This window comes from Suricata suricatta, chromosome 17 (genome assembly GCF_006229205.1).
Source record: "Suricata suricatta isolate VVHF042 chromosome 17, meerkat_22Aug2017_6uvM2_HiC, whole genome shotgun sequence".
Classification (NCBI taxonomy): domain Eukaryota; kingdom Metazoa; phylum Chordata; class Mammalia; order Carnivora; family Herpestidae; genus Suricata; species Suricata suricatta.
The window spans coordinates 25401813-25413650 of record NC_043716.1 but is presented as its reverse complement, the minus strand read 5'-3'; the positions used below and the strand labels follow the sequence as shown (position 1 = coordinate 25413650).

At 38.2% G+C, this 11838-nt stretch overlaps 1 protein-coding gene across 2 annotated transcripts; it reads right to left on the bottom strand.

Moving 5' to 3' along the window:
* Positions 1 to 6: 6 nt before the first annotated feature.
* RNFT1 (ring finger protein, transmembrane 1) lies at positions 7 to 11607 on the bottom strand. 2 transcript variants are annotated; one of them, XM_029928736.1, is made up of 9 exons: positions 11315 to 11497; positions 9349 to 9806; positions 9080 to 9156; positions 7906 to 8006; positions 6229 to 6382; positions 5601 to 5759; positions 4181 to 4246; positions 1100 to 1201; positions 7 to 469 (listed from the first exon to the last, which is right to left on the bottom strand). In XM_029928736.1, exons 2-9 carry the CDS (start codon positions 9749 to 9751, stop codon positions 335 to 337), a joined length of 1197 nt encoding a protein of 398 aa, XP_029784596.1. In that variant the 5' UTR covers positions 9752 to 9806; positions 11315 to 11497; the 3' UTR covers positions 7 to 334. The 2 variants fall into 2 exon arrangements, with proteins under 2 accessions (XP_029784596.1, XP_029784597.1); XM_029928737.1 differs by lacking the exons at positions 7 to 469; positions 1100 to 1201 and adding an exon at positions 1234 to 1314 and having other exon boundaries at positions 11315 to 11607.
* Between the last annotated feature and the right edge of the window lie 231 nt (positions 11608 to 11838).

The following is an 11838-nucleotide window of genomic DNA, read 5'->3' as shown; positions in this document are numbered from 1 at the left end:
CACTAGTTTTAGTTACCCAATTGCCATTTTTGTAACAATGAGAAAACGTTCACAATTTAACACTGCAACCACCCGTCAAATAATTCGGACAGAATAGATGTTCCATGTTCATTAGGTTGAATATTACTTACATATTTTTTAAAACATAAGGGTCTTTCATTTAATCTTTTGATAAATTAGACTACACACTTAAGTCTTATTAATATAATAGTCTAAAACCACTTGGAAACATTTTCCTTAATGTCTAGTCCTGAAAACCCCTTCTCATGTCTTTATCAACACTCAGTGTAACCGAATGAAATCGGTGTTTTGTGGCCTTCATAGTTTATGTGACTTAGTACATCTGAAGGTGGGATGAAGTGGCTCCATCTTTCCATTTGTTTATATGGTCTGAGATCACAGTTCTGCACAGTGGACACGTCTTCTCTCGGTTAAACCATAAGGTGATGCATTCTTCACAAAATATATGCTGTAAAGGAATTAGGAATCAGATTTTATATTTAACATTTTAATTTTAAAATCATCACATTGCAAAGAATCATACTCGAGCTGAAAAGGAATTTTGGAGAGCACTAATCCCTTCATTTTACAAATGAGAAAACAAAGTATGACTAACATTCAAGAACACAAAGCGGTATTAGTGGAAGAGCCACCAGTGTTCTTTTGACTGTCCTATCTATGTAGCTATCCTTGGGTGATAACTTTAAGATCAAGTATTATGACCTCCTAGCTTAAAGTGTTTGAGAACAACTGCCATCAAGTATACAAAAGGCCTTACACAATCAAATAGCAGATGCTGGTGTTACTCTTAAAGACTAGTATCCAGTTAAAAGTAGCCTGTTTTCCAGTCATTTTCATATCCAGTCTGCCCTCTGAATTATTTTCCACCCACATATACTCCTCTGCATACAAATCATTAGAACATAAGAGACAAGGTTTGGCTAATCTACCAAACCCCTAATAACAGGTAAGAAATTTACAGTATGTGTCCTGAATACTGTATTATGCCAAACACTGTAGATTTTTCCTTATAGCTAACATAAATACAACTGTGAGTTGGAGAAATGCTGTATTGGGTATGCTTAACACATCTACTTACCTGACAGATGAGCAGAACTGGTTTTTGAAATTCAGCTTGACATATTGAACAAATATCATCCACATCGGAACACTGTCTCTTGCTGGCAGCCACTCCATAACTCTGAAGATAAAAAGTTCTGTTCATCTACAAATCTCTTTCTTTCCTGTTTCTCAAATACATAGGTGATGCTGTAATCCTCAAATCTCCCTTGAACTAGGCATTTGAAAAAAGTGCTGAAGGATACAAACATTTCAAAACTGAACTACATATGTAGCACCATGTGTGTCTTGGATTGCATGCATCAAGATGAACTCATTAGATACATAATAGGATCTTGGAAGATTGTGAGATTTATTGAACTCCACATGACCGTGCTAGAAATTCAACTGGATTAAGAGACTTAAGCAAACTGAAATATAACTACTATAAGCTCTATATTCATGTATTATGTGGCCCAGTATTGCCAAATAACACATATTACCTATGGCAGTGGTTCAAAACAGTCCATTCAGAGCTTGGCTGTCTGAATGTAACTCATGTGGAGATAGCTTTAAAAATACATTTCTCTACTCCACACTGGAGATGGACTCAGTAGATCCAGACATACTGAGATAAGTCCCACGAGTCTAATTTTAAAGTTTTCTAGGTTTTGGGGACCACTGAACATGTTCTGTTACTAATTTAAAAATAATTTGAATTGTCATCCTCAATTATCACAAAAGTCAGAGAATACTTATTACTAGTAAAAAATAAAATTTTACAAAAGAAATGTCATGGATAGAGTTATACTGTCAAAAGTAACAGACTGAGTAACACAATTTTTTGAATTTCCTTTTCTCCTACTAAAGTCCTTGAAAGTCTTTGATCTCTAAGACCATACTAACTTCCTCACCAAATTCAGTAGAATTTAGTCATTAACTAGACATGACAAAATTTTGCAAATGAGATCACATTTTTGTAGAAATGATGAGGACAAAGTAGCTGAAGAGAAGTAAGTATACCCAAGTTCAGTCCTGGTAATGAGAGCACAGCATGACTTATTGACTCAACAACCAAAGATAGGATCTAAACTTCTTTTCCTAAATACTGAGAGTTAACAACATCAAACTAAGACTCAAAGGATAAAAATATTTAAAAATAAGATTTCTGTTTTGGGTCTGGTGATGGTCAAGATTCCAGAAACAAATCAGAATACGGATGGATGATCCTAGTGCCAATTTACCATCATTAAACTGTCATTTAGCGGAGTACACTGCAGACACATAGTGGACAGTTTTTAAAACAGCGCTTCTGGGGGCACCTGGGTGGCTTGGTCAGTTGAGCTTCCATCCAACTCTTGGTTTGGGCTCAGGTCATGATCTCATGGTTTATGGGTCTGCGCCCCACATCGGGCTCCATGCTGACAGTGCAGAGCCTGCTTGACATTCTCTCTCTCCCTCTCTCTGCCTCTCCCCCACTCTCTCTCTCTCTCTCAAAAATAAATAAACTTAAAAACAAACAACACTCCTGTCTGGGATTTTACAGACTCCCTTCAGGTGAAGGCTTCTCTTACTGGTGATTGCCATTTCTCTGGCAAAGTTAAGGAACACGTGTAAACATGTATTCCTGAGACTCAAGAATAAATCAGAGAGTATCAGTTACTATGATTTCTCTTTATGCCTTACAAAGAAAATCAAAGTATTTCAGCACAAGCTTTACTAAATTATAGTAAAATGGCTGATAATCAATTGAATAAACTTCATCAAAACAGAATTCTTAATTTTATTATATCTTGTCTAAAGAAAGAAGTTTGAATAGGATGCAGCAAAACTTGTTATTAAATTACCAGGTTGAGGGGCAGCTGGCTGGCTCAGCTTGTAGAACATGCAACTCCTGATCTTGGAGTTGTGAGCTGACTTTAAAAATGAAAAACATTACTAGTTCTATCTAGCCAAAGGGCGTCCACATCTAAGTACTGAAAACCTTTGAGACTACTAAAAAGCAAATGAGCCTTTCTCTGCAATCTGTAACATCAGTGCAATCATGTAATAAGTTTACAGTTGACACTTTATAGTTGACACTTATTTAACTTAAGTTCAACTTATTGTTAAATGAGAACTTGAGAACTTGTGCATACAAAATTGACTACTGGTCAGGAAATTTTTTCAGCAAGAAAATTTTAAGGGACATTTTTGGTAATGAGCTTTTCTCATACACAGTAAATTACAATGAGAGCAGTCTTACAGGAGCTGAATAAGCACTTAATGGAAGTACACAAACCCACCATTTGTGAATTTTAAAAAAGGAAGAGGACAAAAGTTCATGACAAGATTTTTAAGGGAATGTATCTAAATCCTTATGTCAAGTGATCTGAAGGGCAAGAAGCAATATTAAAAAATATTGGCATTGCATGAACTATCAGGTAGTTGTCAACCTGCAAGTCAAGAAACTAATCATAGAGGGGTGTCTGGATGACTTAGTTAAGCATGGACTCCTGATTAGGCTCAGGTCATGATCTCAGGGTTCATGAGATCAAGCTGGCTGATTGTGCGGAACTTACTTGGGATGCTCTTTATCCCTTCCCCATGTGTATATATGCTTTCTAAACTCTCAAAATGAACATTAAAAAAAAAAAACTGATCATAGCCCCATGGGCAAAAGTACTAAAAAAGCATATGATTATGAAATCCACATTTTTTTTTTTAGAAGTAAGCTCTACACCCTACATGGGGCTTGAACTCAAGACCCAAGATCAAGAGTCACACACATGATCTACAGACTGAGCCTGCCAAGTGCCCCATGGAATCCATACTTGTAAAATTCATGAACTAAAACATTTTTTAAAAAACATTTTTATAATGTAAAAAAGTAGGCGCCTGGGTGGCTTAGTCAGTTGAGCAGTTAACTTAGGCTTGACTTCGGCTGAGGTCATGATCTCATGGTTAGTGAGTTTGAGGCCCGCATCAGGCTTGTTCTTGTTAGTGTAGAGCTGCCTTCAGATCCTCTGTCCCCCTCTCTTTGCCCCTGTCCCGCTTCACTCTTTCTCTCAAAAATAAACCTTCAATCAAAAAAGAAAGAAACAAGAAAGGTAAAAAGTGTTAACTGATAAAAAGTACTTACTGGTCGTGTAAAAAATATTCGCAAAACCTGTCGGAAAGTTCTCAGATGTCCAAAAAAGTCCAAAAGCTGAAAGAGGAAGAGAGAATTACTGAATTCAAGGAGCCTTGTTAAACCTAGAGGGGTGCCTCGGTGGCTCAGTTGATTAAGCGTGTCTGACTTTGGCTCAGGTCATGATCTCCCAATTCATGGCTTCAAGCCCCACATGAGGCTCTGTGTTGACAGCCTGGAGCCTGCTTCAGATTCTGTCTCTCCCTCCCTCTCTGCGCCTCCTCCGTTCTTGTGCATGCGCACATGCGCATGCTCTCTTTCTCTCTCAAAAATATACATTAAAGGGGCACCTGGGTGGCTCACTTGATTGTCTGACTTGAACTCAGGTCATCATCTCGTGGTTCTTGAGTTCGAGCCCTGTGTTGGGCTCTGCGCTGACAGCTTAGCCCTGGAGCCTACTTTGGAGTGTGTGTATGTGTGTGTCTGCATGTCTCTGCTCCTACCCTACTCATGTTGTCTCTCAAAAATAAATGAATGTTAAAAAAATTAAAATATGTACATTAAAACTTTTTTAAGCCCAGAGATTAAAGCTAAAATCCCATCATATCAAATACTGGTATTAACTTAGAGCTCATTGCATATTCATTTCATTGTAAATATATTTAAAGTCCAATTATGGAATATTTTACTCCATTTATTGATTTCAGCCAACTTTTTATCTTCCACTCTTTTCCACAAGTTTGCCCATCCTCTCATCCCTTTTAAATTTATAGATTTCAGCCAACTCTTGAAGTACATTTGAATAGAGTTACAATTTAGTTAAGATAAATATAACTGTCAAAGACAAGGCACTTTTTAAAGTACTTAGATTTTTTAAAGTTTCATATTAATTTGAGGAGCAGGACAATAGTTTTGTGTATGACAGATGCTACTGTTGGGGATGAATATGTTCTATTGTACTCATGCTATGTGGAGCTTCACTGCCCCAATCAAATCTAAGAACCACTAGATTAAAATAAAGACATATATTTCCATTTTTCCATTTCTAAATACATACAGAACCTGTCATTACTTCAAACTAGTGATATGAAGATAAACTATAAAACAGTCAAGGAGAAAAGCAGTAGTATTAAAATTTGTTGTCATTGGGGCACCTGGGTGGCTCAGTCGGTTGAGTGTCAACTTCAGCTCAGGTCTGTGAGCTCAGGCTGTGGTTTGTGAGTTCAGGTTCCACGTCGGGCTCTGTGCTGACAGCTCGGAGCCTGGAGCCTGCTTCCAACTCTGTGTCTCCCCCTCTCTGCACCTCCCCCCACCTATGCTCTTTCTCTGTCTCTTAATAATAAATTTTTAAAAAGTTAAATTAAAAAAAATTTTTAATCTGTCATCATCATATGAATCATTATACAATGACAAGATTTATAATATTACCCACTTTTAGTATGAGGTAGAGTAAAGCCAGCAAGATTCCAAGACTCCGTCTAGTCACATTACCAAACTCCCCATAGCTTACAAGGTAACGAAACCAAACTGGTATGGGAACAAAAGTTCGGTAATACTGACATAATTCTTCTAAGAGCATATACCAGTAACCCTGAAAAGAAAGGGAAAAAAAAAAGCAGGGCTATATAAGCTACTTACATACATAGCACAAATATTTCATATTGGACTGAGATGATCATGACTATATGGCATAATGACTCAAATAACTATAAAATTTTTACTGAATATGAGAAAAAAACACATGAAAAACTGCCTGTAGGCAGTCATAAATCATTAATTGATAAAGCCCTGGAGGAGAAAAGAGGTACAAATCTACATAGTATTTTTCTGTATGTGATGTGAGGATTATTCTGAAGCAAATATAATTCTGATTTTATTGGAACAGATTCATATTTAAGTTCAGGTCATTGAACAAATGGTTTCTAGTTTGAACTAATACAAGTAATTAAAATTAGGCTATTTAGGATACTCAAAAGTTACAAAAGAGTCATCTCAACAAAGACTACATGCATTAATATGGTTTGCTAATATTGTTCCCGTAAAACATGTTAGTTTCTTACCTTAGACTTAAAAGGCATGATGAAAGAAGGCATCAACAAAATCAGGCATTTTAAGCCCATGAAGAAGAATTTCAGAATGAAGTCTGTAATTCCAATAATCCAAAGTACTTCCCAGAAGCTCGAATGGTCCAAAGTAGGATTTAAAAAAATTAAGCTACCAAGAGAAAAACATCAAAACTTACCAGAGCAACATACAAAGGTCAGGTTTTGATAGGGGTTTTTAAATTTGCTACCAAATATTTTACTTTAATTTTACATGTTAAAAATGTGAGTTTGGCAGGATGTGAGAGTTCATGTAAATAAAATGAAAAATCATTTTACTTATTTTAAAGAGACTTCTCAAATGCTTGAATTTCAAATCTTTCCTCCACATAATAAAGAAAAAGAACGGTCTTTGTAGCATATCAGGGTTGGATAGCTACCCTGTAATCTAAAGAATTCACTAACTACTAGACATCCACCATTCTCTTCTCAACCAACTCCAGTCAGGGTTCCATCTCCTCCTTTCCACTGAACTGCTCTTGTCAAGATCACCAATTCCTTTTGTCTTGCTAACCTCAAAGGTCACTTCTCATTTTCCCCCTTCCCTCCCTGAATTATTTTCTTCTTAGACTTCTAACATCACACTCTCTTAGTTGTTCTCATTATGTAACTGATGGTTCCTTAAATATTCTTTGCTGCTCCTCCTCTGATTAATTGTGGTCATGTCCAGTCCTGGGCCCTCTCCTCTGTCTACGCTTTCTTTCCTGATTAGCCTTGGTGAGGTCCATGGTTTTTAGGCATCAAGCATATGCCAGATAACACCAAAATTTAAAGCACTGACCTTGACAACAGGCTCATGACATATAGCTACAATAACTTTAAGAGTTTACATGGCCTCTCAAACTTAACATGTTGAAAGCAAAACTGATTTGCCCCTCAAAACCAGTTCTTTCTCCAGTCTTCCCTAGCCCACAAATGCGCCACCATCCAGCCAGCTGCCAAGACTAAATCCCAGGTGTCATTCTTGATTCTTTCCCCCCCATCTACCCATCCAATCCAATCTGAGTGGTATTGGTTTCTCCTACAAACTATGTCCCAGATTTGTCCACATCTCTCCCAACTCCGCTGAAACCAGGACTTCTAATCATCTCATTAAAGCTAAAAATTCAGAACACTTCCATCTGACATGGAAAATTAATTACTATCCTTTAGAAAGTCTCCTTCCTTCTAGAAACAAAGATCATGTGTTCTCACCACACACACACACACACACACACACACACACACACAAAACACAAGTAACTAAGTGATGGACATGTTAATTAGCTTGATTGTGGTAATCATTTCACAATGTATACATATATCAAAACATTATGCTATACATCCTAAATATATAAAATTTTGCCAAAAATAAATAAAAATTTTAAAAAGCCACCACCAACACCTAATGGTATTTAAAACCATTGATTACATAAATAAAAATTTATGTATCAAAAATTAAATAGTACCTGCTATGAGCCAAGGCACTTAGTATATGAAGCTGAATAAGTCACTTAGAGCTATTATCTTAGAAGGAGAGGGATGGGTAAAAATTGAACTTTAACAGTAAATATGTGCAAGTTAAGATATATGTAAAGTGCTATGGAATACATTTTTACATAAAAAATGTGATTGTGTATTTGGGCCTCAAATTACCTGTAATAAAGTGACTGAGAATGAAAGGTGTAATATAAAAGAACAGAAGATCCTGCTAAGAATACCAGTAGCCAAGCACACTGAATCTTTGAGCACCTTTCCTGGAAAATAAACAATTTTATAATTTGTTACTATGAATTATGTCAGAATTATAAATATCATTAAACTATTTTACTTTAATGACTAATTTATGATCTTAAAACATTTTAATAATCTTAATAAAAATACACTTAAATTGTACATCATCATACTCTATGAATCTTTAGGGAACAAAACAGAATAAACAAATTTTTAAATTACAATTTTCTTCACTGTATAAAAAACATTATCCACATTACCCAGGTTTCCAAGAAGCCAAATCTACAAACGACATAAAGGTCCATCCAAGTACAAACTTTACCTCTGCTGCTCCCTGTTTTTGTCTCCCTGACAAAAGAGAACTTTAAAAAATGCTAAGTTGTCAGGACTTGTAAGAGTAACTTTAAAATTTTTCAAACAATTCAATAAGATTTTAGTGAGATAATCTGTTATTAATCTCACTTATAAAATTGTCTGAATTACTATTTTAATTAACAGTTTTACTAATTTTAAATCCCGAATTAAATTTTTATGGTTTGGTAGATTCTAACTACAAATATCCAAGTCAGAATGCATGATCCTTTACACAGATAGAGCCCTTTAAAGTTGAAGGTGAAATTCTATAAATGAATCCTATTTTTTATGGTAACTTATATGACTAATAATTTATAATTTATGTTATGGAAAAACTTCTTGGGTTTAATTTTCTTTAAAAAAGGGAGCCCTAATAGTTCTATACCCATTCAATGTACATTTTATTGAACTACTTTAGATTGTATAGGGCAACAGAGAAAGTTTTTAATGATGGTAAAATTCACTCAAAATATGAAGGCACTTAACAAATAAGATCAAATAGTGCATTCTAAACCTTTTAATCCTGCCTAGTTTTTCTATCAGAGACTCAACACACAAAGAAAATAAGGTGAAACAATTTTTCATTAGGACAGATCATTTAGATAACAAAATTTAATATATCATGGATGCTATAACATCTTTGTCAAGAAAATGATCTTAATTTCTATTTCTCTCAAAAGTGAGTATATAATTAATTCCACAGAAACAGTAAATGTCTTTTAAAATTACTTGTTATACTTACTCTTAGAAAAACCTGATTTACAATGCTTTTGTTTGCATACATAAAAGTTGTAAGCAGCCCAATTCCAAGAGAAATTCCTGTTAGGAAATAAGTTCCAGTTAATTGAAGGGGAAAAAAAAAATCCAAGAGCTAACACAATAACATGAATTTACAGGAAACATACAATTTTAAAAGTTAACAAAATACAGAGGTTCAAACAGATTACCAATAAAGAAATAAGATTAACTGAATTTAGCAATGAAACAATGCAATGTTTTATTATACCCTACCTGTTATATGCTGCATAACAAGTTTGACACCCAGAATCAAAACATACGGAAGACTTTTGTGCAACCACTTGAAGAGATACCGGAATTCTGAGAAAGAGCTACTACCATGATCTCCAGACTCTGTAGCAGTCTCATCAGAATGCCTTGCTTCATTGTGGGAATGACTCCGTAATCGACTATGTATACATCCATGGGTACAGCTATGGACACTCGACCTTACACTTCGGGAGCCTGGGTTTTCAGCACATTCTTTAGGTATGGAGTTCATCTGGATACGAACATCTCCAGAATGAAGACAAGAACCTTCTCCTATCAATCTTGTATGAACACATTGGGAAGCTGAGGCATCCTCACTGCCTGCAGCTCCTGGAGGGCTGTGCAGTTGGCTACAGTTGGCTTGCATGACCCTTGAATACTTTTTCTGTGATCCAGATTTCTTTGCTTCGGAGCTCTATCTCCTAAAAATCAAAGGGCAGGAAATATTTTAAGTGAACAATTAAATACAAGCAATACATTGCCCAGCAGGAATCTTTATTCACTGCAGCACAGACCAAAAGTCACAGGAGATGAATTATCCTCCGGTTATCCATCATTTGTAACTAGGCATCCCTCTTCCCTTAATGCCAAGGCTCTGCTGCAGGACTCAAACTATTTTTTAGGGAACATCTGCTACAAAAAATTGACTTTCAGATGTTCCCTCTTTTAATGACAGAAGGAAACAGCAAAATAGTCAAAATATGGGTGCCCAGCAGATATTAATAATGTACTAATTCATACTTGGATACTTCAGGACATTTACTTTGCCCAACTGGAGCAGTTTCATCTCTGGTGGAGATTCTACACTTCCTAAGAGTGAGACAGTATTTTTTAATGTTTAGAAAGGCTAAGGAGAAGAAAACATTAAATCTTAGTGCCTTTTAAAGCATCATCATGGATGGGGCGCCTGGGTGGCTCAGTCCGTTGAGCGTTCAACTTCAGCTCAGGTCATGATCTCATGGGTTCATGAGTTCCAGCCCTGCAAAGGGCTCTGCGCTGACAGCTGGGAGGCTGGAGCCTGCTTCAGATTCTATGTCTTCCTCTCTCTGCCCCTCCCCTGCTTAGGTGCTTTCTTTCTCTCAAAAGCAAACATTTAAAAAAATTGTTTTAAGTATCATCAAGGAGAACTAATAATAAACATGTCACTTAAGTGACCTACAGATATCGTTTTATACTGAAATAGCTTTCCCAAGGCCAAAAAGATTTCTAATAATTAATACCAAAAGTATTACCTTCCCCCACAAATGAGTGCTACCCAAACACCCTTAAATTTGGGAGACTTGGGGAGTCGCCATGTAATTGCTAGGTAACTCTTTAGTCTGAGTAAGAATCGTTATATAGTCTGCCCATTAAAAATGCCACCACCACTGGGGGTTGGGAGGTGGGAAGGATAAAGGACACTGGCAGGAAAGGATCCCTAAATGACCAGTGTGGCAGCCTTTGAAGATGCCAGAGTCGGAATGACAGCAGACGAAAAGCAGAGCCTTATCCCAGACTGCCATTTCTGTAGGAGGAAGCTAGGGTGAATGTCCGGGTGTGTTCTGTCATTCTATCTCTTTCTTAAGTTTGAACTTTTTTTTCCCCCAATTACTGTATGGTGGTGTGGTTTTTAATGGTTTCACTAAAGCCTTTCACCGACGCTCGAAGCCACAGGTGTTACTTATTCCCTCACACCTCCGAAGACTGACGTCGGACGGGACCATTTCTGTATCTTTTTCCATAAATATAAACGTAGAACCTTCCCACTTTCCTCCAAGCACAAGCAAGAAAGGGGACGAAAAACTACGAAAAATAAACGCACACAACTCTTCCGGAATCCCCAGGACAGAGTTTTCCACCCACGTTCGAGCTTCGAGCACCTCACTTAATTCTCCCAGAGCCCATTCGCCCTGGCCCCTCGCTTCCCCGGGCCGCTTCCCCCAGGCCTCACCTCTCATGACGATGAGTGAACGGTGGCCCCGGCAGCGACTGCAGGAACAGAGGGAGACCCCGCCTCGAGGCCTCCAGTCAAGGCCATCCCCTTCAAACCACACCACCGGCAAATCCGGCGGAGCTCGCCAGTGGCGGCGGCGCGCGCGCTCCCCGGACGTCCTCACGCGCGCGCGCCCGCTCCCCGCGCAACGCGCTCTAGGACTGGCTGCGCCGGCGAAGCCGCCTGGGGGTGGTGGCTGTGGAGAGCAGTGGGCCCTGCGTGAGGCCGTCCCGCAGGCGTCCGCATTAAACAATAAGCCGCCGCCACCTGTGTGCGTATTTCTGCGCAATCCGCCAGACGCCTCAGAGATCTGAACGTTTGGAGGTTAAACAGGGTTTGGCTCCGGGAACCTCCCCCCGCAGGAGAGGCCGGACGTTGGGGGTTGTCCTAAGCCGGCCCCGGCTGGTCCCGCGGGGTCCTGGGCGCCTCCCCTCTGGAGGCTGGCTACCCCCCCCCCCCCGCCCGGTCCGCTTCCCGCTGGT

What these genes read in the sequence shown, in the direction of transcription:
- RNFT1 (XM_029928736.1), bottom strand. Translation starts at nt 9,751, where the DNA reads ATGCAAGCCAACTGTAGCCAACTGCACAGCCCTCCAGGAGCTGCAGGC. An exon ending in TAAATCAGGTTTTTCTAAGA is followed by an intron (nt 8,007 to 9,079) that starts GTAAGTATAACA and finishes TTTATTTTCCAG; the next exon opens with GAAAGGTGCTCAAAGATTCA. An exon ending in TCATGCCTTTTAAGTCTAAG is followed by an intron (nt 5,760 to 6,228) that starts GTAAGAAACTAA and finishes CTTTCTTTTCAG; the next exon opens with GGTTACTGGTATATGCTCTT.